The sequence below is a fragment of the Pungitius pungitius genome, chromosome 3, assembly GCF_949316345.1.
Source record: "Pungitius pungitius chromosome 3, fPunPun2.1, whole genome shotgun sequence".
NCBI lineage: Eukaryota > Metazoa > Chordata > Actinopteri > Perciformes > Gasterosteidae > Pungitius > Pungitius pungitius.
In genome coordinates, this window is record NC_084902.1 from 2,748,603 (window position 1) to 2,775,772 (window position 27,170).

At 47.6% G+C, this 27,170-nt stretch overlaps 2 protein-coding genes across 3 annotated transcripts; both read left to right on the plus strand.

The window, feature by feature from the left end:
- The first annotated feature begins 1,310 nt into the window (after window positions 1-1,310).
- LOC119222155 (myelin protein zero-like protein 2) lies at window positions 1,311-15,304 on the plus strand. Of its 2 annotated transcripts, XM_037478582.2 has the most exons (5): window positions 1,311-1,612; window positions 10,757-10,926; window positions 11,178-11,391; window positions 12,799-12,970; window positions 14,303-15,304. In XM_037478582.2, the coding sequence occupies exons 1-5, from the start codon at window positions 1,558-1,560 to the stop codon at window positions 14,595-14,597; spliced, it is 906 nt and encodes a 301-aa protein (XP_037334479.2). In that variant the 5' UTR covers window positions 1,311-1,557; the 3' UTR covers window positions 14,598-15,304. The 2 variants fall into 2 exon arrangements, with proteins under 2 accessions (XP_037334479.2, XP_062417026.1); XM_062561042.1 differs by having other exon boundaries at window positions 1,317-1,612; window positions 12,799-14,518.
- Window positions 15,305-18,458: 3,154 nt separating this feature from the next.
- On the plus strand, window positions 18,459-25,304 carry LOC119222223 (myelin protein zero-like protein 3). The gene is made up of 6 exons (XM_037478715.2): window positions 18,459-18,704; window positions 20,246-20,412; window positions 23,028-23,241; window positions 23,355-23,511; window positions 24,142-24,196; window positions 24,393-25,304. The coding sequence occupies exons 1-6, from the start codon at window positions 18,647-18,649 to the stop codon at window positions 24,471-24,473; spliced, it is 732 nt and encodes a 243-aa protein (XP_037334612.1). The 5' UTR covers window positions 18,459-18,646; the 3' UTR covers window positions 24,474-25,304.
- The last annotated feature ends 1,866 nt before the right edge of the window (window positions 25,305-27,170 follow it).

Consider the following 27,170-nt stretch of genomic DNA (forward strand, 5'->3'; position numbering starts at 1 on the left):
TCTCTCTCTCTCTCTCTCTCTCTCTCTCTCTCTCTCTCTCTCTCTCTACAGGAAGTATTTCACGTTTTTTTCAAGATGAATTCACAATTGAACCTCATGATGAAGTCGGGCTTTTAAAGTAAAACTGCATTTGTGTGACTTTTCAAATGCTTTTCTGGTAAACAGAAGTTAACATTTGAATAACTACAACTAACAACTCTACAATCTACATAATATTTGACTCATGATAATATATGTATTGTTGTACCAATGGTTTTAGGGAGACCAATGCGATTCGCTGATGGTTTATAGCCTGCCTCTTTGTGAATGTCTCGTTGCAGTAAATGAACGTTTGACCATCATGTTGCTGTCATATTTCACCTTAAACTTAAATAAATAAAACACGTTGAGAAGTGAACAGCAGCCTCTGGGATCTTCTGAGAAGCCTCACGCAGAATCTCAGAGGAGCTGCTCTGCCCCCAAGTGGTTCAAACCGGCCACCTCCGCTGGGTTGTTATCTTGCAGTTGCAAGGACATAACCACGCATTCTTGGGGGGTCATGTCCCCTCAATATTAAGAAAATACCAATCTCTCCCCCCCCCCCCAATATAGAGCAGAAAATATACGTTAAATGCATGTTCTCATTTTATTTCTTTTAGATGTGAATTAAAATGGTCAATGTAGTCCTTGAATGTTCTAAATGGGAGAATTTTCAAATATAAATATAGAATTGTAGGCACTGCACCTAACAACAAATAATTATGGGGAAGGGTATTTATTTGGACCCCCCCCCCCAAATGTCTGAACCATGGTTACGCCCTTGTCCATTTGTACCATATTGTATCTCTGACAAACTTATTTTATTTCACTTTTTGATTTTATTTTACGAATATCATCCAAACATTTTGGTGAATTACATTTGATCTACTTAATATGTCAAAACGAGGTCATAACCAGCGATACACGGTTTTGTAAAAAGGCCAATTCTATAACACCGTGGCTATATTTTTATATATTTATAAAGGGTTTTTCCTGTATAAAAAGACACTAGATCCTAAAACTGAAGTTCCTACTGCTTCCTACTTCCTGGATTGTGAATAATAATTTGCATGCGTACCTAGCACACATGTGTTTGCGTAACAGGTTTTGGGCATTGGACCTCACATGTGTTTCTACCCATAAGCGGAACAGGTTGAGTAAACGTCAAGTATTTGCCAACATTGGGGTTAACACGTGTGTGTGTGTGTGTGTGTGTGAGTGTGTGTGTGTGTGTGGCAGAGAGAGGGAGAGAGAAAGAGGGAGATAAGAAGGCAGAGAGAGAGTGGATGACTTTGTTACTCCGCCCGAAAAATTGGTGGGAGGGCTTGAAACGTTTGAGCGCATCGGCGAGTTAGGACGCGTCTTTGGAGAGAAACGGTGGAACACAGGACTCCTCGTAACTTCACGTTGTGACACCCCCCCCCCTCTCCCAACAAGGGGATCCTCAGAGTTAGGAGCCGGGTGCCTGGTTCTCGTGCGGTGTCAGCGGGTCAGTTGTACTCCCGGTCTATTGTACCTCGGACAGCCTGCGCGCATCCAATGTGCGTAAAGGGGCTCTTTTTCCTCGCCGTCCTGTCCGGACTCGCAGCTTCAGGTGAGACTCCAGTAAACAGAGGAAAACATGTGTTTTTTGTTGTTGGTGTGAATGTGAGGCGATGTTCTCTTTTTACTGGACGTAGTGTGATTCCACCGACATGTTTTAAATGTTTCATTTGATGACACGTTTGGCGCTGCGTGATTCCACGGACACACACACACACACACGCATTCTTCAGAACCGTGCTGATTATATCTGCATCTGCGTGCGTCCTGGTTGGACAAAAAGTTCACAGTCGGGTGTGTTTTTGTCGTCCCACATCCCAAGAGTGAACTTAAGACGCGGTCAGGAAGCCCATTTCAAGACGCAGCCCACATTCGCGTCTCAATGGCAAGAGGGGAAACCTTGATTGTGTCCATTCGTGGAAGCTCTGCAGGGTCTCCTAACCACCGTCCCCGCGCGCCCGCCGTGCGTCATTGGGAAGTGGATAACTTGGCACAGCGGCGGTGGAGAATACCTGTGCACGCTGTAAACGGCGACATAATTACTTTACCACGGCCCCCTTTTTTTAATGGGGTCGAACCCTGGCAGCATTGTGTTTGGGCTCCTTTCCTGCCCATTAAAGTGCATCCGTGCTTTCCCAGGCGCTGTGAAGTGGCCCGTCCGAGGGCGGATAAGCCCTCCGGCTTCCCGTACGAGGGGCATCCAGGATGCGTCCTTTAGCATCATGACGATTTATCTGATGCAAACAACCATATCAACAGGAGATATCCGACAAGCATAGCTGATCACATCTAAATGCTAATGGAACACGTTTTAATATCACAAATTAGCGCTCAGGGGGCAATTTATTCAGCAGACGCCGGGCTGCTTAACCTTCAAGTAATCTGTGTGCATCCCGTTTAAGTGGATTATATTGATTGAGCATGTCCATCCTCTGCCAGAGGACCATGAGGGGATTCGATACAGCAGCAAGCTGCTTGTGTTTACAAGGTGCATGCACCCGCAGATCAGCCATTACACAGTATACCAGTAACAGGCTGGACGTACTGATGTGTGTGTGTGGATTCCTGCCCCCATGTGAGACAGAAAGGACGTTGAAACAGCCCCACATATTTACCCATCCGCCCGCCAACCCTTTGACATGATCAAAGACAGTTGGAGTTCACCGGCTGCCTCTCTGTGAAGGACATGGACCTCCGAAAACATTCAATTGGAATGACCTCCCAGAGCAGATGTGAGCGTTACCAGATTTAGACTTTTAGACCAAAACCCAAGCAGAATCAGAGAAAAAGCTGCAGGGTCTGGTGGAGGTTCTGCACATATTTTCTGCTTCGTGTTGAGGAAGTTAAAATGTCCTTAAATGATACCACGGCTTTTATAACCGCGATGGTTCCCCATGCAGGCCCACATTGGTGTGTGTATTGTGTGTGTACAGAACCTTCCGGTGTTCGGTTGTATTGAGCAGTGGAAATATTCAAGAGTAAAAAGGCAAGCAGAAGGCTTCAGACAGACTCCCCTGACAACATATCCAGTTTGAAGTCAAATACAACATACAGATTTGTCTTATTATTGTCTTCTGTTCTTTATTTCAAATGTTTGACCCTCTAATTTGATAGCAGGCAAATGAACTAACAAACTCCGGCTGGCTGAGTAGAAAAGATTAGACTAGATTATCCAGACAGGGGGCTAAAAACACATCTTTTTGATCCGTTCTTTTGTCTTTAGTCCTCCTCTCACACGTTCCCTTTCAGCACGTGGATGACCCGCGCCGACCTCAACGTGCGCGCCGCACTGTTTTTGACACACCTTGGAGGACGTCTGTCTCCCTTTGTGCGGCGTCGACGGGAAAGCCTCGGGGATGTGTGCAGACTCGACGATCACACGTCAGTCAAGTTTGCGACACAAAGCACAGCACCGGTCTGTGAAGTGTTTGAGCGCGAGGGCGATGCCTCCCGTGGCGTTCGAAACCACGAGGCCGCGCGCGGCTACGGGTGTAAACAGGCATTTGAAACGCACTCCTCGGTGAGCTGAAAACATGTTGGGACATTAGTGAGCACGGGTTTGTGTTTGTGCACTCACATTCTTACACACAAGTCTGTTTAGACTGGCGGTAAACAAGTGGATCTTCCAGCTAAAACACCCCCTGCCCCCCCCCCCCCCTCCCCCACACACCTCTGGGCTCACTGCATGTGGGATGAATAAACAGTTTCCACAGAATATCAGCAGCTCTTTTTTACCCTGTTGGTGAGATGGTGTTTCTGTGAACGCAGCCTTTGTCATTGAAAAACCCGCCTCGGTCCGGTTTCGCTTTCTAATTAGTGACTGCACTCAGCAATTTAAATGAATGGGTGTTAGTGGAGGGCGGCGGGGGCGGGGTTAGTGGGCGGCGCAGGTGAAGGACACTTCATTGTTCCCTCCACTTTCGCGTTTATATTCATCGGACCCCGGGCCCCTACGACGCAGCAGTGCTTTTCTGCATTGGGTTGAGTTCAGGCACCATTTGGCAGACCTGTGTTTGTGTTTCTGATTATGATACACAAAGATGTACTTTACTACAGTAAAGTACAGTCTGCTCGTCCCGGGTCTTTATTTGTCGTAACTCATGACAGGCACTTTTCCATATGTGGCGTTAGCTAACCACGGTTAAATCTACACTTCCCTTGCCCAGTGGATGATTCCTGATCTACTGTTTTTTTTTTCTGTTTTTATGGCCACCGAAGTGCGTTCACACAACGTGATTTACCTTAAATAGCAAAAGTTGTTAGTATGGACATAAAGCTTAACAATGAAATAATCATTTTTATTATTATTATTATCATTTCACATGAATTCAATGTAATGTAAGAAAACTGTAAAATACAGTATTTCTTCCGTAAAAAAGAAAATGTATTTTGTCATTGTTTGCATAATACTTACATTTATGGTTGGACTGATAAAAACAGAAAAACTACTGTAAAAACTTAGTTATTTTCGGTAAAAGTAGGATCTTTTTTTACAGTGTACAGTTTTCTTATCTTGGTCTGATTGGGAAATAAAGTGCCTCACTGGTTATTTAGAAAGTCTGCCATGAAATTTGGGGACAAACACGTTTTCAAAACAATGTCTTAATAGATAGAGCAGAGGTCAATATATCCAGAGTTTTTGTATGCTCAATGATCCAAAGATTCTGGACATCCATACTTTAAAATGCAACCACGGCGCCTTTCATTAGATCCTCTCTTTCTCTATCTAGTAAACCCACATCCTTCAAACGTCAGTCCACCGTTTGTGTTCCACAGGCTTTCTGTGTTTCAAAATCCTGTGGTCAGTTTTTAAATGCTATCAGGGGAATTTTCTGACACTTTTGAGAGAGACTGTATAGCTTTTGCTGAGCAGGACTCATGATCTTAACAGCAACAACAATGCAGAAAAGCCTGCTCACACACATATTTACATGTGTACTCACATGTGAACACAGACCCATCTGGTACAACTGGTCGGCCCAATGATGGAAAATACCCAGAGTGTTTAAGTTCTTTTAACTGTTCCAAATGTCCCCAATGAAAAAAAAGGTGGGATAAATGGCCAATCGGGCCTCTCAGGTCATCAGACAGAACAAGCTTCAAACTGTGTTCAGGTGTTTCTATTGGATTGTTTTCATATTTGGGGTTTATATTGCTAGACACCATGTTCACGTGGTCGAGCATGGATGCTCCGCTGCGCTCACGGCGGACATCTTTTCAAATGATCAAAGAGTTTGGCCTGGATTTGGCTCCGTACTTAAGGTCCTGGTCCTGCCTCTAGACCAAGAAGATAAAACCCTCGGCAGCTTCAGGCGCAGTAATGACTGTAGGACACCTGGACGTTTGAGGCGTGGGCTTGTGACTGTATCTCCTGCACAGGACTGGATCCAGTCTGACTAGCTATGTGGTAAATATGTGAAATCCTGCGAGGGTTCGGCCGTTGTATCTGAACGAACCCGTCGCCCCCCCCCTCCCCCCCCCTCCCTCAGGAGTTTCTAATCCCGGGGAGAAGTTGTCGAGTCAGCTGCGAGGAGTGGAAGAGGTTTGATGGATTAAACTCTTATTCACCCGCTCCACGCTTCCTCTGGCTGCCGTCTGATGAATTTCAACCGGCCTGCAGGAAGCTTGGAGGAGATTGATGCTCGGTCTATGTTTGCTATGACTGTTTTTAGTTTAGTTTAGTTTAGTATAGCGTGTTGAGGTCTGCACAGACCAGTCAACTTGTTCTCGGGGGAAGAAACCGTTTCTTTATGAGACTGTCTTTCTCACCAATCCATCACCAACGCGATACCAGTTGGCGGCCTGTGATCGCCGGGCTGAGCCACAAAGACGGCACGTAGCAACACCACCACAGCAGCTCTCTCAGCAGGAAGCCCCTTATCTCGCGCCGCCATCCTGAGCTCTGCGGAAACCGGCGAGGCACCAGCTCCGCTGGTGGACAAATGTGCGAAGGTACGATCGCGGCTTTGAACTCCTAAGTTCAAGGCCAGCCGCAGGGGGGCTTGGCCCTCGCGATGCAATTATTAGCGATTGACTTGACCCAACAGATGGGCCGTGGGTGCGTCAACTCCATGTACAAATATTACTTGGTACATATTTATTAAATGATGACAACCACCGGAGCAAAAGCATGAATATGCACAGCTTTTGCCACACCATTTTAGAGCACAGTATAGTTGTGTCCATCTCTGAGGTTCACTCCCATTACAACACTCAACACCTACACTCTCCCTCAACTATGTGTCCTCCTCCTCTGGGAGAACACAGTTACCTGAACCTGCCATTCCCAGCCCGGAGTCGGGCCCTGCATGAAAGACAGGCCTTGTTAATGACAAAGCGAAAAACTAACCGGGGCTTGTGAAACCTCTCACAAAGGAGAGAAGAGGTTCTTTGTAACCCACTGAGCTCCCTGTGTGTTTGTTCCTGTCCTAAGTGTTTCCTACAAGACTTGTGTAAGGGAGAATCGGGTTTCCTGCGCTGGTCCCTTTGTTTCTGAGCCTTAATGAAGAGAGTAGACTCCCAAACACATACCGTCTGGGGCGTTAGGTAGCGAAACCCATTTCCTGATTCAGAGAGCCATGCAGGCCGCCTGATATTCTCCTGCTGGGTTTCCTCTCGCTCTGTAAACCCATGAAGTAAACACATCATAAACAATGGTGGCTATCACAATGACGTCCAATCGGGGGGGGATCACATTTGCTGTTTAAGAGAAACTAAGCTGAAAGACAGAAAAGCATTGGCAAAGATTTGGATTGCACGATGAGGCAAAGCATCTGTTGCTTGTTTTCAAGACGCTCAAAGAGAGAATATTTAAAATGCCAGAGACTGTTTGCTGAGTGTTATGACAAGAGTTCAATATGCCGTGCATGCCTCTCTGCAGTGTGAAACACACCCAGACTCCTTAGAGGAGGAGGTCCAAGAGAAGTTGATCCTGGATGCTATTAAAGTTAGCACCTCTGGACATGAATTTAAGTTGCTACTACCCCAAACTCCTTATCTCAGATAGCGATATGTTGGCTAAAAGCATTGGTTATTCCTCATCTGGACCCATTTACTTTGGTAAAAATACGTACTGTTCTCCTACATGGGCAAAATGTGATTTTGTACCAGGTACCTGCTAATGGCTGGAACTATTTTTAGAACGATGGCTGTGCAAGCCTCATTTGCTTAGTTAGCGAGCTAGCTGATAACGGCTGTCATTCCAACCACAAGGAGCGCGCTTCTGTCTCAAAGACTCTCAGGTGACGTTTGTGCCGTGGGTATCAGGGGCTTACATCCGCATTGGCACGTTCACTCCAACATGTCTGCTAAAAGCCTAAAAGCATACAGCTACCACATCTGGTAACGTGAGACCCAGAGACAGCGAGGAGCAGCAGATGCAGCTTCAGACCTGCTCGCCTCGACTGTGGGTGAAATATTACGCGAGGGAGGTCAAATACTACTTGATGTGTTTTTTGTGCCTCTATGGAAAGCTCTTGCCAAGCCAAACACACCTGAGTGGGCTTGGTTTGATTATTTTACAGTGGATGAAAGTATTTGCCCTCTTTAGACGGGCCAGCGGGCCGGTGCAGATTGCGCCGTGCAGCGCGGTGTCGACAGGTAGAACCAAGCGCATTAAAAGTTCACCAAGTTCGCTTAATTGAGATATATTGGACATATTGACAGATATTGTGGACTATCGCCAACGCTGTTACGTCTAATGGAGAATGTGTGTGTGTGTGTGTGTGTGTGTGTGTGTGGTTGGACTTGTGCCAACGGCGGGTCCCCTGAGAGATGCCAAACCCGACACATGCACGCACACTTAACAATAGAACATAATGTTTTACAACTACTCCTAACTATTGTTTCTGGTGCTACACTCTTCCTGTACACACAAACACACACACACACACACACACACTCTAGAGGTTCTTGCGTCAAAGTCTTTATTTGTAACTCGATGTATTTAAACTCACGCATTCAGGAAGGATAGTGTCAACACACACGTCAGACACCAGGCTCTAATTTTGTCTTTTTAATTGATGGTGTAATGTAGTTGATCTTCTACCAGAGTTCTCAAGGCTTTTGATGACTTTGATGAGGGAAATATGACATGAAATGTATTTTTTCCTTCTTGTTCTGACTCAGCAGCACCTTTGTGCCAACTCGACGGACCCCAGCAATAAAATGACAATATATTTGTCTGCACTCTGTGCCCTTTCCTCCCGTGCAGGAGGGCGCATAGCTCCATCTTAATAAGCCGTGAACGCTCTCTCTCTCTCTCTCTCTCTCTCTCTCTCTCTGTCTGTGGCGCTGGACGCCGGGTGTGGTCAGCGCCGGTCCGGTTCTTCACACATAAACACGTGACCGAGGCAAACAAACGCTAGTATCTCATCACGCCACTTCCATCGTGTAGATTCATACGTTCTCTATGATGATTTGGTTATCCTCACGCTGGTCTCCCTCTTTCATCACTTCAGCTCAGTCTCTGGTTTCGAGGCGTACGTGTCTCTCTCGTCTCTTCGTCTCTGTAAATGAGTCAAATTCCGCACTCCAGTCGATGGCATGCATCCCGTTCAGCAATTAGCGCCTGCTGATGACAAATTAAATAGTGATCTTGTACTTTTAGCCGCAGGGGGAAATTAGTAACGTAATTGAGGCACTGTACACAGGCCTAACCGTTCTGTTATTCTGCTAATAACCATTACGCCGTCAAAAAGGGCCTGATTAACCCTAATTCTTAATCAGCTCAGTTAAGGGCTTTTTCTTTTTTCTTCTCACTGAAAGGAGATTAGCAACGCCGAATTGAATTCATAAAAAGATTGGTTAAGGGAAAGAAATTGGAAATGAGGTGTCATGGCCTGAAGAACCTTCTTTCTTTGCTGATGTATGAAGCGTGATGGATTATTTCCAAATCAGCTTTGGTGGAGGAGCCAATCCTTCCACTATTTTGCTAATCGTTTGTGTGCACTATAGTCGCTGAAATAAGGCAGCAAGAATATAAAGATTTGCCAGAAACTCTCTCGCCAATATACACGCGTGGGCCCGGGAGTTATTACTGTCTGTACTGAAGCCGCCAACAGGGATGTTATCTCCCTAATGAATATCCTAAGCACAGGCAGTTTGATTTTTTTTCTTAACTTTGCTTTGGCTGGAGGAGGAAATGAGACGAGGCTCCTTCCCTGAAGAGTCCATCCCTGAAAATATTATTACCCGTCACATCAAAAGCGTTATTTACTGATGCAAGCAGGCCTCCACACCTGCACTGCATTCGCTAAAAATACAATTTAACGTCTAAAAAAAAAGGGACGGCTTGTAGACGGGCTCTTTAAAAAACACTTGGGGGGGCCTGAGTCACAGGCCGGCGACGAGAGGGGAGTCGGCCTGTTTTTAATGCAGCGCGGCGGCCGTCTCGTCGCCCCATTCTCTCATCCACAGCCCACAGGAAACTCCCTCCAGCCTGATAAGGAACAGATCAAACCCCCCCCCCCCCCCTCCCCCCTACTGTTCCCAGCTCCTGCAGTGTTAAAAGTAACAATACAATACAGTAGTATTAGACTTTTAATACATTTAAAGTCTGATGCCTTCAGTCAGAATAGGGCAAACCTACCTCAGGATACTTTAAAAGCCATGTTTTGAATGAAAGAATGAAGCTTAATTAATTTTATATTCAGTAAAATGTCCAGTACATATTTATATTTTAGTGAGAGATCTTTTGATGCAGTGCCCCGGGCTTCCCTTTTAGTATATGAGCACAGTGAGAGCCCTAAGATTCCCATCAAGAAGGGAAACCACGATAAAGTGCCACCTATGGTGTGCTTCCAGTAGTTGAAACAGAAGAAAGGGCCACTCAAGTGGACGAAACAGGATGAAGTGCCCCCTAAGGTCTCCTTCAAGTAGAAGAAGCATGACACGAAGTTCCCTCTGGGTTCCAGAAGGAAGTCACGGCGAGGTTGGTTGCTCTATGGATAGATACATCATGCTCTCCAAGTGGGAACAACACAATGAAATGTATTCTTGGATTGATGAAGCCTATAGAGGCTGTGCTCTAAAGAGAAAATTCATCATTTCATGACCCTCTGACAGCATGAATCCGCCACTGGGAGCCTTCATTGACTGGTTGGTGATGTGTTGCATGACGGAAACTCAGCGATGAGACCGAATCTGTCTGATAGAATGAATGCATGTGATGTGTGTGTGTGTGTGTGTGTGTGTGTGTGGGGGCTAACCCTATCCTGGGGAGCTTTATCCATCATTATGTGGAAGAGACTAATTGTTGCCAATATCCCTCTCTGCTCTTCTAGTCCATTCATTTCCCCCGTAATAGTTTCTACCACGTAGCCTACTGTAAAGATTGATACAGGCCGCCTCCATTAACAATCAATTCCAGTCTGGTCTCTGCTGCAGCAGGGCGGGCCGAGGGGGGGGCTTGGTCTGCTGATCCGAAAAATCAGTTTGGACTTTCGGTCTGTGCTGAATCAAATGTTTGAAATAAGTTTACTTTCAGCACTCGGACCAGTGCGTGGGACGAGTGTCTGTTAACGCCGCGTGGGCAGAGGCAGGGTCACTGGGTGCATGGTATACTCGCTAAACGGAATTCATACTGCCTCTGTTTCGTCTTGTGGTTCTCACACAAACCATTTATCTACGCATTGATTTCGCCCCCCCCCTCCCCCTCACACAAACCCACACCTAACCATGCGCTTGTATCCGTCAGGCGTGCTGCGGGTCAACGGGATGCACATTTACACATCCGGGGACGTGGAGGCCGTCAACGGGACGGACGTGCGTCTGAAGTGCACCTTCCAGAGCTCGTCGTCCATCAACGCCGATGCCGTCATCATCTCCTGGAGCTTCAGGCCCCTCAAACCGGGCAGAGAAGAGTCGGTGAGTGTGCGAGTATGTGTGTGTGTGTTTGCCAACCACCATCATTGTGTCACGGAGCATCCACCCACTCAGCCAAGTGAGTCAGGAGTCGGTGAGTCATCCAGCTCTCCCTGTGGAGAGTGTGTGTGTGTGTGCAGCAGGGCGGGTTCAATTTATGCTCCTTCTTTCCCTGTGTTTTTAAAAATACCTTCCTTCTCCAGAACCAGTTTTGGCATTTGATTTTCCCACCCCTGTCGATTTCCCGCTCTCAGGTGTTCCACTACCAGCGGCTGCGGCCCTATCCTCCGTTGGAGGGAATATTCCGCAAGCGCGTGAGTTGGGCCGGCGACGTCATGGGACGCGACGCCTCCATCGTCATTCAGCAGGTCAAGTTCATCTACAACGGCACCTACGTCTGCCAGGTGAAGAATCCGCCGGATGTCCACGGCTCGGTGGGAGAGATTCGACTGCGCGTCGTTACCACAGGTCGGACCCCAGTTTTATCCTCTGTCTGAAAACATCATTTCAAATCTTGTGTTCGTTTAGAGCAGTGGTTCTCAACTTGTCTGGCTCCGGGACCCACCTTTTTACCCCTTAACGACGTACTGCATTTTTTTTTCGTGCAATGCCCCGCGACCCACTACAAACGGGTCCGCGACCCACTAGTGGGTCGGGACCCACCAGTTGAGAAACACTGGTTTAGAGCATTGCTGCATCGTGATAGAAAAATCGGCCAACGTTCCGTACGTATTGAATTATAAAATAAAATGTTGTTGCAATAAAAATCAAATTAGTTATTGTGATTATAAATGTTACATTTCTGTGAGACTCAATTAGAAATCTCAAGCAGATCTTCCCATTTCATACATTCTATACTGTAAAAAAAACTAAAAAACTAAAAAGAAGGCCAAAACACTGGCAGCAGCAGCTGCCACCAAAAACGGTAAAATAAGGTAAAATAACTTTTTTCAAATGAAGTGCGAAAAAGCATAAATTTACAGAAATTTTCCCCTAACAATTTTACATAGAAACACATTTATTTTATAGATGTTTCCTGAAGTATTACGTCAATATTAGCATAATACTTACTTTCACAGTGAACTGTTAATTTACCAATAATATCTTTATTTTACAGAGGTTTGCACATAATTTTAAAAAACCATAAAAATAGGATCTTTTTTACAGTGTACTTTCTTACGTAACGATGCTAATGCAACGCTGATGTCTAGCTGTATTAATGTTATCCTTGGTAACCATAACAGTCACTTTATTCAAACCCACAGTCTTCAGTTATTGGGAGACATCTTCTCAGAATATCCAAAACCAATCCGGCAGATGTTGAGATACTTCAAAGCGTAAGTGAAAAACGTCAGAGAACAAGCACAAATGTGAGGGAGTGAAGGGGTGACGTTCCATATTCCAATATCCTGTGTTTTTAAAGAACACAAAGAAATACTGTGAGAGAAAATTCAAACCACTTTTGTCTTTGACTACACAAAGGCCGGCTCTGTTTGTTTCCGCACAGCTCAAATGCAACGGCGTTACCATAGTTACGCTCTAACCCTTTCAGGGGAAGGTGCCCAACTGCGAGATAAAAAAAGACACACGACACAACCGCTCCGTGTGTCTCGTCGGTGTCAACTCGCTCAACCACGTCGGGAAAAAACGAGAACGCGCATTTGCATCGCGAATGATGGACTTTATTTACATTTCAGTGCTTTGACTACCGAAAGCGCGGCGGCACCTGATGACACGGTCCACATTTCTGCTTCGTACCGGGGGGCCTCCAGACCCTGTGAAATCAGTGAAATGTTCAAATCAATACCAGTGAGGCCTGCTCACTCCTTCCCGTGTCTCCTCCTCCTCCTCCTCCACCTCCTCCTCCTCCCACAGCGTCCTTCTCCGATCTCCTCCTCCTGGCGCTGGCCGTCGGGGGCGGCATCGCCGCCGTTGTCCTCCTCCTCCTCGTCATCCTGTCCTGCAGGCGGTGCAGGAAGAGGGCACGGGAGCAGCGCGAGGGCAACGAGGAGGCCCCCCGCAAGGAGAGGAAAGACCCCACGGCGTGGTAAGACGGAGGGGGGACACAGAGAGAGAGAGACAGCAGGAGGCGGAGGAGCGGCGGCGAGAGAGGAACCCCCCCCCCCCAGGGAGACACGACGCGCTCCCTTCTCTCTCGGCCCTTCGTCCTACCGGGACGTTTCACTTCCTGCTTCCTGCTTCCACTTCCTAAAACCTGGGCCGTAGACGATGGGCAGCTGATATAAAATAAGAGAGTGCCTTTTCGTGTAGGAAGCCGTTAAATTCCAGAACGTACGCTAGACCGTTGTTTAGCTCTTTATCACATCACCATGTGCCTTCCTCTTCTGGATAGAAACCCCTCCGTTATCAGTTCATCTTCGCCCGGTTCAGCTAAAAAAAAAAAACATTTCCTGTTGAGAGCGAAACAATGAGGCAGGTCGGTGACGTTTACTACCCTGCGAAAATATCCCAAACCCCCACCATGCAGCACAAGCCGCATGGCGGAAACTGGATGGGCAGCTTCCTGTCGTCTATTGAAATGTGCGTTTGTTTAATTGCCAGATGATAGACTACGAAACCACGTTCACATATGTGATCGGTATCGATCAACCCCTCATTTCAGCGGTTCCATATCAGCTCTCAGCTCCGACGTCCTTCTACATTTCTGTTTTGTTTCACTGCTGCATTTTCTCTGAGATTCCGTGGTGTCATTTTGGCTGATCCTGAGGATCCTGAAGGATCAAGGTGCTATCACGTGATCTGAACCTGATGGAGAGCACTTGTTGAAAACTGATTTTTCACACACTACTTTTGTAAAAAAAAAAAAAAAAGACATTTGGTTGGTAGCTTTTGGTTAATTAAGACATGCATTGTTAATTTCCTCGACAAAGTGGCAAATCTTTTTAACAAGTAGCTTCTCTTTATTTTTTTTTGGTGTTCTGGGCACGTGGGACTTCTTTGTTTCAATCTTGGGTTTTCAGATCCGTTACCGTCACAACTGTGCTGCAAAACTGCGTCTCACACTCCAAAAGCCGAGCTGAGAACTTTTGATTCATTCAAACTCCAAAAAAACGAATCACCGAAAAACTCACACACACGGATGGAAAATGTTTGTCGCCCAATCAGGTGCAGACGGATCCACAGAGATGTTGAAACCTGAGTCACTCTAACCCGTTGTTCCTGCTGCTGTGTTCGTGTCGTCTTTGTCCTGTCCTCATCCGTATGTGCACATGCACGCCCACGCGTCATTCATGCCTGTGTCATGCATGTATTCATGTCACGCCCTGGGAGTGTGTCCGTGTGTGTGTGTGTGTGTGTGTTGCGTCACCCTCTCCCTCCTCCCCCCCCCCCCTCCCTCCTTCCTCCGTGTGTGTCCCAGCCACCCGTCGAGGGCCGTCCACCTGTATCTGTCAGAGACCTCCGTGGAGATCGACAGTTCCGACGGCATGATCTCAGACGCCAGCACCAAAAGGGCGAGCTCCTCGGAGGACGAGGGCCGGAGCACGGACGAACTGGAGGACGTAGGGACAGGCAGGGAGACGGAAATGACCGCCAGGAGGCCTGTCGGTGCAGAGGGCGGGGTGAAAAGGGCGCCGGTTCGACCCGGAGGCCCCAAAAACCCCAAAGAAAGTTATATTCAAAGATTAGAGCGACGGGAGGTCAAGCCGTCGTAGGCACGAGTCCACGCCGTGTCCACGCGAAGGACGTGGCGTCGGAGAAGAAGGGCGTGATAGTCCTGGTCGCAGGCTACAGTGCGCTCGCGGAAGGGGGGGGGGAGTGGTGAGATCATGGTCCACGGCGACCCGTCGGGATCTCGTCAAGTGTTTTGAGGTTGCAACTTTTAAACTGGATTTGGTGGGAACGGAGAAGTGGTTTTCCGCCGCCGTGACGCGTCTCTGGTTGGCGTCAACAACCCAGGCGGTGCATTCAGGCACAACTCCGACTCCGAAAGCATTTTTACTTCCAGCTTTAGGCTTACGGGGGCTCGTGTCACATCGGATTGCTCGGATGAAAAAAAAAAAGCATAACCATGATCTTCTTAAGCCCAAATTCTTGATATTGAACGTATGCACAAACCTTGTGGCAAACAGGTCAGATCTGAAAACCCTTTGATTGCAAAATGTCCCTTTTATCTTTCCGTGCGTCTGTGAATGCATCGCGTCTACTAACAAGTGATTGTAACACCGGCCTTTTCTCCTTTTGTCCTTGTGTTGTAATACTGAACAATGTGTGTATAGTCTCTATAGACTTTTTTCTATTTTTCTGTTATAGGATAATACCAGAAGTATTTTATAACGTTGTTTAAAATGCCACTGTGTGTGTTTGCCGTAGAGCTGTTTTGTCCATGAAAGACTTTTGAATAAAACTGCCTTTAAATATGTACCACATTGGGTCAAGTACATTTCCACTACACACAGGTGTCTGGGCAGACGCGATAACTCGGCCCATGAATAATCAAACGTGAGATTTGAGAGCTCATCTATTATGTAACGGGAGAATGTTACTATCCATCGTTTATTATGCACCATTATCTTCGATGCCATCCCTCCAGTTGTGTGCTTATGTTCCGTCTGCACAGCTCTTCACTTGTTTACCTGTAACCGTTTCAGAAGGGAATCAGTGGTTAATTCACAACATGGCGGCCTGTGTGACTGCTGGCCTGTTTACTGGATCAGAGTGTTCGTGACTATGAATACGTTACTTGTGTTACACATCTGTGTGTGTGTGTGTGTGTGTGTGTGTGTGCTGATCAAAGTCTATTCCTGAGGGAGTAGCTTTGGTTACTGACTGACAGACCTAAATTGTGCGTGTGTGTGTGTGTGTGCGTGTGTTTAGAACACTAAAAGCAGGGAAAGAGTCAGTTTATCTAAGATAAATAGTGACATGTTGTAGTGGAGAAAGCCAGCTAGTAATGAACTGATTCAACATCAGTGGTGCTTCTGGATCAGCTGATACCATCGGACCGTCTGTGAGTTACTCCCACAGAGCACAAGGCATCGCAAGTGTGGAAACAAGCACGTTTCAGGTTCATTACGGCGTGCTAAAGGGACCAGAATGCAATGCGACACACACACAGGGCACGGACACAACAACATCCCCAGTTCATGCTCGCTCTCTGGGGTTCGCTGAAGAAAAAAAAGGTCGATATAAGGCGAGCTGAGCAGAAATGAGCTCCTCCTGCCCCTTTACCTAAAAGAAAAACAAAACAAAAAAAAAAACAGCAGAATGCGGCAACCGGACGGATTCCTCTCCTTTTCTGCTCCGACTTGCCCGATGTCTCGCAGGGCGACGTGAGGCGAGCTCCTGGGAGGGTTGATCTCAAACACGCATGAGTCATTTAATAAGCCATTCTCTGGCCTCAGTGCGTTTATTACTGCGACGCGCAAACGACATGGCACACATCACTGCTCCGTCTCTCTCTCTCTGTGTCTGTTGCTTCATCTCTCTCCCTTTTATTGTCCGTGTGCTGCATTCCACACTCTTGGACGGGTTGTACCTGGCACACCGATGCGGAGAGGCCCTCAAATTCCTTTGGCACAAGCTAACACACACACACACACACACACACACACATGCACGCTCAACCTCACGGACTGTACGACTGGACTGTCGCGCTGTGACTTACGCCCCCACACCCCCCCCCCACATGTGCATTTATACACAGTGGAGTTATTAATCCATTCCATTCAAAAAGGTTGGGAGTCAGCTTTTCTGAGTCGGGCCTCCCTGAGTGATGCTGTTACAGTGAGGAAAAAAAAGAGTCTGCATTACACCTCATCAACCACTCAGCACAGCGCGTATGAGAGGATGAGAAGACGGACCGGCTCCCACGTCTAAAATGAGCTTTTTGTCGGTCCGCTCCAGCGCTGACAACAGAAGAACGGGCCTCTTGTTGGACCGGAGTCGCCCAGAAGACCGGCCAGATGGAACTGAGAGGACTTCAGCTGAAACTGAGACCACTACTACTGTATTCACACACACAACGCACAACACAATGCAAGGATGTGTGTCCGGGTGCACCCATGAGAGGCATTCCACCCGCTCATCAGACAAAAAGAGGGGAAATCTCCGGGGACTGTTATGCCGGACGATTTAGTCGCACACAATACATGTGGATTGCACAAGTCCTGAAAGCTGTTACCTCTGCATTTACAACAAGGAACAGGCTTTGTTCCCTCCAACCCTGTGCGGGAAATGTTACACAATATTCTCAAGAGATGCAATACAAACACTGTGTGTGTGTGTGTGTGTGTGTGTGTGTGTGTGTGTGTGTGAAACTGGCAAAGCGAACTGGAGCTTGGATGTGAGACATGAACACATGAGTGCAGCCAGGTGTGTGTGGGGGGGGGGGGGGTCACGAGGGAGGGGTGATGCAACCTGTCTATGAGGAAATATATTGACTTTCAGACACACACATCGTTTTAGCCAAACGTCACCTTTGTTATGCCTGAAACTCACCGCTGCTCGAATCCATTATTCACACACTGTTTGCAGCTGATTAGAAGTACGTTTTTGCATTAATTTTCATTTTATCGTATGGCAACCCTCACTTGAGGCAGCCTTGAGGCACGGGCTGCTCTTTAATTTTTAATCAAGTTAGGTAGCAGTTTCTTTAACACGCGTTTTCCTCACACTCATTAATTCTACATTAGATTAGTTTTTGCATTAGGATTGTTTGTTTAGAAATAGTTTTTATATGCTTAACGGCACATAACGCATAGGCGGCAGCTCTGGAAAACACCGATTACATCCGCAGAATGCAGACAGAACGCATCTGAGGGGAGCAGGACTTCGGGGGAACCGGACGACGCTGCTCTCCTTCAGAACCCCTCCGATGGGAAATCTCCGTTGTCCCTCGGGATGGAGGAAACGCTGCAGGCTCACCAGATGGATGCAGAGATGCAACCGACAGCCGGGCCCATATAAAGGCACGCGTAAACTTCAGAAGGACTCTGTATATATACATGCGGTGCAGAGATAAAACATGACAGCAGCCCCCCCCCGATCCAGCAAAGGCTTCTCCCATTGGACATGATTACGGCGGTTAAGAGATGGGAGACAGGGATACGCGTGTAAGTGGCAAAGAGGAGTCCCACCGGAGCATCAGCCCCCCCCCCGGCCTCCAAACGAAGGGGTCATATGAGGAGAGAGCCCAACAAGGTGCTACGAAATGTAAACCATTTACTTTGGGTTTTGTTATATTTTTTCCTTTTCGCAAAATGTACCAAAACACTGGCACTTGGCTGTACTGTAATAAAGAATAATTATGAATATATACAAATAAACCAATTTGGATTGACAGCAAATTGACTACGTCCCTTTCTTAACAGTTAGTTAAATCCCTTCATAAAAGAACTACAGTATTATTTTTTATTCATGGTATTAATAATAATAATAATTTTAATTTGATTACATTCAACAAGTAGTGCATTTTAAAACGTGGGAGCCGTTTAAAGTGTTGTATCACGTGATTTCCGCGGTGAGACGCCTCGCCCCGCCCCGCCCTCCACTTCCTGATACACCTGTTTGTCAGGTAGGACCGTGCGCGCGCCACGGAGGCACCTCGAGTCATGGCCGGATAGAGAAGCTTTCCGACGCTTTGACGCGACTTGGGACATAGTATTTTTTTTGTTTGTGGGGGGGTGAGGTTCAAGGGTAGGGGTGGCAGGGGGGGTGGGAGTGATATTTTTCATGCGAGGAAACCCGTTTCCACAACTTAGAAATGCGTGGAGCGCGTCGGGTGATCGGCGTCGTGTGGCCGTGCCTGCTGGCCCTGTTCGGTAAGTAAACACAGGCCTCAGGCCACCGGTTCCGACCGGAGAGAAACCGGAGCTCTGTCACCGGGACGTACCGGCGAATCACCGGTTAGTGGTGTCCGTGAGAGGGGCTCACGTATACGGCTCCGCCCCGGATGGGTGCTGCCTGGTGCTTAGCCAGGTGCTAACAGGTGCTAACAGGTGTGCGCGCACAAGTGTTACGGGCTTATGTAACCCGGTAGTAAAGTAAACACCAGTAAGTCAAGCATATAGAACACATCATGGTTATGAAAAGGTTTCTTTTTGGATAAAACCAAATGAACAAAAACATTTGTTTACCCTGTTATTCAAAAAATGAACCTTAATGGTCATATCAAAGCATCAATTGTCATGATTATAGTGCTTTTGATGTTAAACTCCAAACCCCTCCTGGACACTTTAAAAAAGTGCTACACGTTCAGTCCATTAAAGATTGAAATGTGTTTAGAACGGGTCAAAATGTCCCATGTAAACGTCTCCTCTGATGCTCGGCTCGCCGTTGAAGGAGGGGTCGTGTCTCCTGGCGTGGAGCCACCGCCGAGGCCCTTTTGGCAGATTACACAAACGTGTCTGTGAACGTCAGCCACTGCCAACGCGGTGACGGCTGCCAGGTGTCTCCGGCACAGCGGGGACAACAAAATGCGTGTCGTCGTGGTCTGGATCACGCTTGTATTTTGGGGGAACGTTGTCTGCCAGGGCCCCCCCCCTTCGCTTCTCTAGAAGACACGGCTCCCTTCACGCCGTCGACTCCCTCAACCCATAGACGTTCTTTTGGTGTCTGATGGAAGAACGTGGTGTCGGTCTGAGATCGTTTCACAAGTGATCACCGCTTCATCCGCGGATTAAAAAAATAAATAAAAGGGGAGTTTGAGGCTTTTTGGCTTTGAAATGTAAGACCGTTGTATTTTATGCCCAATGAATGTCACAAATGGGGTGTGGATATGACACTAAAGCCGTTTTTCACGCTATAACAACGTTAAAGGAGGGATTCTAATGACTTGTGATCAAACAGCAGTCCACAGCTTCTATTTATTCAGTGAAATAGCCCGATATCGACCAGTTGGGTCGGTACAATGGAACGAATATTCTGTGATTTGAAGGATAAAGGGGCGGGGGGGGTGAATACATCTTGGCCGTGGACACATTGTCGCACACCAGCTGCCCTGGTTGTGTCGTGAACTCCTCTAGAAACACAGGCTTCTTTCTCAAAGGAAGCTGCCGGTGTTCGGCTCTCGTTCGCTGGGTGCGACCTTCAGGAATAATTGTCCGGCCTCCCCCCCCCCCCGGCGGTAGGAATCAGGCGATAAGTAGCCCCCCGCCCCCCCATGAGAGTTTCTCTCGGTTCGCTCTGGAGGAATCCGCTGAGCGGACACTTTTGTGTCCCCCGCAGTGTGCCATCGGGTTTGTTCATTCATTAGTGATCCTCCAGTAACAGAGTAAAATTCACCCACTGCCCCCCCCCACCCCCCCCCCCCCCCCCCCCCCCCCCCCCCCCCCCCCCCCCACCCCCCCCCCCTCCCCCACAGCACCTTCCCTGGTCTCCTCCATCTCCGTGAATACACCGGCAGAGCTCCACGCGTCCACAGGGGACACCGTCTCGCTGTCCTGCACCTTCACGTCCACCAGCACGCCGACCAGCAAGATGAGGGTCGACTGGTCCTACAGGCCGCAGAGCGGAGGCACTCCGGGCTCGGTGAGTGGACGCTGCTTTTTTTTTTTTTTTTGATGATGATGATGATGAAGAAATGGGTTCAGTCATTAAAACGCAATTAAACCATCACTGATCCCCGTTGGGTTCAAATTGTATTAGTTATTTAGATTAGGTTCCTTTTATGTGACCCTCCCTCTGTGCGATCCGGCTGCTTTATTTGCATTCTCCATCAGTCTGACTCAACCCCCCCCGCCCCCCCCCGAGGTAACGTCCGGTAACGTCCGGCCTTCTTGGCCCCTTTTCCAGAGAGGCCACTCTCGCGCCTGGTCAGCTCCCACTAATTCCCCCCCCCCCCCCCGTCTTCCTCTGCGGTCGATCCCGTGGTCTTGTTCCAAGTGCACTCGGCTTTCGGTTTTTTGGCCGCATCGCTCACGATAGTTCCATTTGTTCCCGAGGACCGGCATCATGTAATTGCGTTTGGACCACGGGAAGCCGCGGCGTGGTCGCCCCGCTGCAACCCACCGCGTGCTTTCCTTCCCTACAGGGAGCACTCCGAGCTAAGTGGGAGCTAATGTCCTGCGGGGCCGCGGCGTTACGGAGTGCTGCTGGTTTAGTCCTTAAGATGCAGAGGGTGGAGAAGAGGAGGAGGAGGAGGAGGGGGGGGGGGAGCAGCACTTGGTTCGGATTGCGTGGGTGTTTAGCAGATAGCTTGGTATCACTCCACAAAGCGGGTTTATTAGTGCATAAAGGAGGAGGTGATGCCTCGTGGAAAGTCTCTCGGCCTCAACCAGCCGGTTCTCTTCATCACAAAGGAAATATGTGTTTGGCAGTAACTTGACGGGGGGGGGGGGGGGGGGGAGTTTTTTTTCATTTTCTACTCCTCAACCTTCATCTACTTTCCATCCACTTTCATTACCAGTCGCGGCGCGTCGATTGGCCCCCGCGCGCCCAGTCGTACATCACACGCACCGTGAATGATCATGTGACAAAAAGCGCCAGCAGGAAAAATATGGTTTTGCTGCCAAAGCTTTAGTGTCAATCTGAATTGCTGCAGTGCTTCAGTGACTTGCATAATTAACTCAGTCCTGAGGGGAATCATCATCATCATTATATATTATTTTTTTAGGCCGCCGTAGAGACGCTGAATGTTCAGGAGGAGATTAGCGAAAGGAGCAGTTGGCGATCTGAACTTTTCAGAATATGGTTTTAAAAAGATCATTTAAAAGTGCTGAGTCATTGGCTGCGTCTGTCTCATTCAGTTGTAGAATGGCGAGACGTTTCTCGTGACTTTAAAGGGATCATTGGGTCTAATGTCTCCAGTCTCTCTTGTGTAATCAGGGACTCTCGTGTAGTTCGGGCTTTGCCAAGTCCAACGATGAGCCAGGCCTAAGATGAGTCTCCACGCAAAGCCATAACACTCTTATCAGTGTCTGGTGTCTGTGCTTCAGCCTTTTTATAAGCCTCGCGGCTCCAGAATAACCCCAAATATCAGACTCTCTTGGATCTTGACCTTGGATCACCGGAGCTCATTATTTACGTGCAGCACAGACTTTATTCCTTTTATACGAAGAAAAAAAATCTTCTGGCACGCTGTTTTTATTTCAAACTTTTTTTTAAATTAGGGTAACTTCTTGCCGTGGACATTTTTTTGAGGACCACCTTCCCAAATATAAGAAAAAGCATTAAAAAAAAAATAGACCGGTCAGCTTTAATGACCGGAAGAAACGATAAATCAAAGTTTAAAGTGTGTTTAAAGGGTCACAGCTTTTGATTTTATCCTGCAATTTTTTTTTTCAAAAACCTACTATTTCATTATCTTAAAATTTAAGGAGGGTTACCAGCAAGAGTGCGCTAAAAACCCGGCTAGCAGCACAAGCTCCTAAGCTAAGCTAAGCTAAGCTAAACTAAGCTGCAAGAAATCCCTCAAGTCAGCAGCACTGACACTTCCCCGGAAAAAAATATATAAGAATTTCTGTTGTAGTCCCGTACCCCGTTTTGACCATTTTTTGACCCACTTTAATAAAAAAAAAGAAATCGACCTGCAGTAGTTCTACGTGCAGTTTTTCTTTCCTTTCACACCATTCATAAATGCACCAGTGCTCCTGGGTCAGTACCTCTTTCACTAAAACACAAGACGTAATGCAGCACGCCAACAACATGTGGACAATGGAGAGAAAAGATGAAAGCGTATTTATCCTTTCATATTTTCCTCTTCGTGATTGTACGTCCAAGTCTTAACCACAAGCTACACCCTGACCATCTACACACACACACACACACACACACACACACACACACACACACACACACACACACACACACACACACACACACACACAGCAGACCAACGCTCAGAACGTCACCATGTGGAGAGTTTTCCATCCGAAATGTTAAATGCAACAAATCCCGCGGCGCTTCATTCGGGATTCTATTCATGTTCCTCCGTACCGAAGCGAACAGGCAGCGCCGGAAGAGAATGTCCCGCCGCCATCTGTCCCGCCGCCTGCTGCTCAGACGCTTTCCCCTCGGCGGGAAAATCAGGAGCTCCATTTGGGAGGGCTGATGATGATGATGATGATGATGATGTTGATGATGATTCTTATCGCGTGTGGGTGCTTTTTTCACAAACTAAACGCGCTCCCTCCCCCCCCCCCCAGCTGTTCCACTTCTCCTCTCGGGCGTTCCCCCCCCCCGACGGTCAGTTCCTGGGTCGCATCCAGTGGCGGGGGGTCCCGGCGCGCGGGGACGCGTCCATCGCCCTGGTCAACGCCACGCTGAGCGATAACGGGACCTACACCTGCTCCGTCAGGAACCCGCCCGACGTCCACGGGTCGCCCACCTCGCACACGGTGCTCACCGTCACGCCCCGAGGTAAGACGCCGCGTGCGGCTCCTGCGTAAAGCCTCGCAAGCGGGCCTGTTGGCGTGTGCCTGATGACCCCATGACCTGCTTCCCACCCTCCCCCCTCCCCCTCCCCCCTCCAGTGGCCAGCGTTCGCTTCTCCGACGTGGCGGTCCTCCTGGCGCTGGTCCTTCTCCCCTCGACCCTCATCACCTTCGTCCTGATTGGACGGATGCTCTGCCCCAGGAAGCGGAGCGACCAATCGAAGGGTTACAGGTCGCCCATAGAGGTCACGGAGGGGTGAGTGGGCTTTGATGGTTACAAGTGTGCAGTTCAAGGGCCTTGGAAGGCGCTGCGCTGTGAATCAGCGAGCAGTCGGGTACTTGATCTGTAATTACCTGGTTTACAGGCGTGTTTTTAGTGTAGCGGTTGCTTCCTGTGGTTTGCTGTTGTTCGCTCATTTGACTGATGCCGTACACCAGAATATAAATGTTGGACCAAGCCGTGCTGCTCTGTAGTGCGTGATTAACAGATGGCATTAACAGCATTGACAGGATTATAGCGTGTGTACATTTCTAAAATTAACAAGTGTTTCATTTTGTGGAAAATGCTCATTTGCTTTCTTACCAAAGGGTTGGATTAGACCGACCGCAGCAAAATGCTCAGAATACGTAGCTTAGCATGAAGACTGGTCAAGGGATACGTGGATTTAACATGTTGATTGTTAACACCCATCTCCAGCTGTTATGCTAAGCTAAACTAGCTGCTGGCTTGAGGAAATTTAGTGAATTTGCCAATTTGCTAACTGTTCTTTTGATTTTAAATGGCGTTTATAATTCTAGCTGATGTGAAGTAAAGTGTCAAAATGTAACGGGCATCTGTGTGATTGTGTGCTTGTCGCCATCGCTGACCGGCCTTTCTGTCGCACAGAGAGGAGTATGGTGCCAAAGCCAAGAGGGCCGCGTGCTGCGACCTATACATGATGGTACAGTTCACAGCGCTTCTCTTTACATCACCCCATGAATAACCTTTAATAAGACCGTGTCTGCCGGATCCATTTCACGTCTCATTTTACTTTTAGTTATGACATAATGATTTTTCCATTGTTGTTGTTTTGTGGCTATTTGTGTGTGTGTGTGTGTGTTTGTTTGTGAGACTCTCCGGTTTTCTGGTCTGTCCAGGACTCGGAGGATGAAGACGGGTATTACGACCTGAAAAAGAGGCCTCCTGTGGACGAGGGGTACGCCGAGTCTCAGTGCTAGAGACCCCCTGCTGGCCGGGAGCCGTAACTGCACGCGGCGCCTCACCAGTGGGAGGTGTGCCCTGTGAGCCTTCTTTGCCACTTTCCCCGGACACTCGGGTGGGGGTTTACTTTTGGGGCGGAGCGCCTTTTGGAACGGTAACTTGGGAATTCTGCATCGCCGGCATTTACATTCCCACCACTCGTTGTGTAAATCATTTAAACGAAAAACCTGTTGACAGGCAGCTCCTGAATTGTGCCAGAGGTCTTAATTTCTACATTTTTACAGCTTGTAGTCTTGATGAGATGTTATCCGTTTATTCTGTACAGGTAAGCTGAGCCTCCACCTGCAAACAAAACACACAGATGAGCGCAGTGTGTGTTTCTATATCCTGATGCTTTGTGTCACTTTCTTTGTGCAAAAGAGCCGCGTGTGTTTTTGTCTTAATTTATTGCCTGTGTCCTAGTGGAGAAACTGCCGATGCCTTGTGTTGCGTCGCAGTGGAACATTTCTGTTATATTCTTATTATTTTGGACAGAAAACATTTTGAACATAGTACTTTTCATGCCGTATGTTGTACATACAGTACATTTCCTTTCAGTATCCTGTCATTATTTCCAATGTCACTTTGCTTCTCGGCGTGTTGGATGTCTGAGTTTGGATGCGGTGTTTCACGGGTGAAGTTGTTTTAGATGCGCTTTCATTATATTCTAATATAGTATTTTGGCCAAAATGAATAGTTCAGGATCAGATTCTTCTGGCTTTGTGATGGATGATCAGGATTTTGTTCATAATGTTGCTTCAAGCTGAAGTTAATAAAGATTCTTTGCACCTCTGAGAGCGAAGCTTGTAGCGCGTTGCCACCCTTTTCTCTCCTGCTTTCTCTCTCTCTCTCTCTCTCTCTCTCTTTGTTCGTCCTTTTTGCGCCATTCATCAACTCTCTGGAATATTCCCTTGAAGCTGGTCGGGTCAGGCCGACGTCTCAGAGCGCCGCTCGCGAGCTTCTGAAGCGTCTGCTTCCACCAAGGCAGTCGTTGGGGCTCTCGAGACGTGAAAGAAAACGACTAATTAAAAAAACAAAACAAAACAAATGAACCACACTGTGTGGACGCCGAGTCCTCGTTCTGTCTCATTCCGCTCCTCGCTGCTCCACTCGTGCCCTCTGGGTTTCAATAATTCACACACTGCTATGGCGAAAGCAGCAGCAGCAGCATCATCATCATCATCATCATTCCTGCTTCATCTGAACTACCATGGCAACCGCTTACTCACGTCAGACAAATACTGGCGTTTATGACCAAGGTAAATGTTCAAAGCATGGACGACCCTTGATGTACTCGAGGGATCAGCATTCCACGGGATCCATGCGGGTTGATTATGGTACTTTGCGTCATCGTGTGGATTTGTGGTCCAAAGCGGAGATGTTGGGCTTCGTTTTGGCCTCAATGAAAAGCTGCTTTTCTTCCCCCAACGTGGCTGAATGAAAACGGATCGGCCGTGTGACTGTTTACCAGCTGATTGTTTGCTCCGAACGTCGTCTTGAGTTTAGCCATAACATCATCATGATGATGTATCGCTTGGCGCTGCGGTAATACCAGCGTGGAGAAGAAAAAAAAGGCCTCACGCGGTAACCTTTTGCGTTTCAGAAACAGATGATTACGCACCGTGTTACATTTTTCCTTCCTCTTCCGCAGACGTTTCGGGGTTTGATCTTTGCACTAATGAGCTCTTTTAAAACCTCGATGGGTGATACATTTCACGACAGATACAGCAGATCCGCGTTGTATGTCTTTGATGTTCCCTCAATTATTTGCACAGACTGAAAAGACGACATTAGCTTTTGACCCGTTGGAAAAAAGCCTTGTGTATATTTGCAAATGTTGCCGACGTGTTTGTTTTTGTTTTCTCACACGCTGCCGTCTTTCTGGGTACAATCCTAACCTCCACTTTTCTTTTCTACGTCCTCATAACAGACAACGAGGGTCACGCTACATCTTTTTTTTTTTTTTTTTTTTCAGCTTCTACTCTAATAGTTCAAGATAATTTGCAGTTATTAGATTGCGTGTGAATCTCATCTTTCTTCCCCCGGATACGGTGACCTTTCTTCGCTGCAAATGAGGAACTTCTATCACTGCCGCGTTTAAAAAGGACAGAATACGGTTTATGTCCAACGCTACAAGCCACCGCTGAGCAAGCCGTACTTTTGAAAAACAGGGATTTCTTCTGAACTCCTATATTTTTTTTTTTTTATTCTAAAAAAAGAAATAAAACAGAACAAAATGAGTAATGTGACCTTTTGACCTGCAGGATGTTGACCTTACTTTGTTCAGCGTAAGGACAACACACGTGTCCAGGGTGCAATGCTTGTTTTACACTCTGCTTTATTTAAATACAAATAGTTTACAGAAACTCAAACGTGGGCTTAGACGATGACGTCACGGCGTCGGTCCCACGAGGGGAAACTTCTTTTTTTTTTTTAAGAGCTGAGTAATAAATGAGGCTGGAATTGACGCTTCGTCAGTGGAGTGAAGCCGCTGTGACATCATCGGTCTCTGTGACATCAACGCTCTCTGTGGTCAGCAGTGGAATCGGCAGGTTAACGGAAACCATCAGGTGACGTCGGAATGCCAGGAAGGAGGCATCAGTTTGTGGGTATATGATTGTGTCCCTAGTGAGAGAAGTTAAGAGATTGAATACTGGATGTTTTTGTGTTGCTGT

Bases quoted from the DNA above. Each gene is read 5' to 3' on its own strand.
- LOC119222155 (XM_037478582.2), top strand. From the start codon at position 1,558: ATGTGCGTAAAGGGGCTCTTTTTCCTCGCCGTCCTGTCCGGACTCGCA. The intron at 1,613-10,756 runs GTGAGACTCCAG...TGTATCCGTCAG, and splicing joins GTCCGGACTCGCAGCTTCAG to GCGTGCTGCGGGTCAACGGG. The intron at 10,927-11,177 runs GTGAGTGTGCGA...TCCCGCTCTCAG, and splicing joins AACCGGGCAGAGAAGAGTCG to GTGTTCCACTACCAGCGGCT.
- LOC119222223 (XM_037478715.2), top strand. From the start codon at position 18,647: ATGCGTGGAGCGCGTCGGGTGATCGGCGTCGTGTGGCCGTGCCTGCTG. The intron at 23,512-24,141 runs GTGAGTGGGCTT...TCTGTCGCACAG, and splicing joins CCCATAGAGGTCACGGAGGG to AGAGGAGTATGGTGCCAAAG. The intron at 24,197-24,392 runs GTACAGTTCACA...TGGTCTGTCCAG, and splicing joins GCTGCGACCTATACATGATG to GACTCGGAGGATGAAGACGG.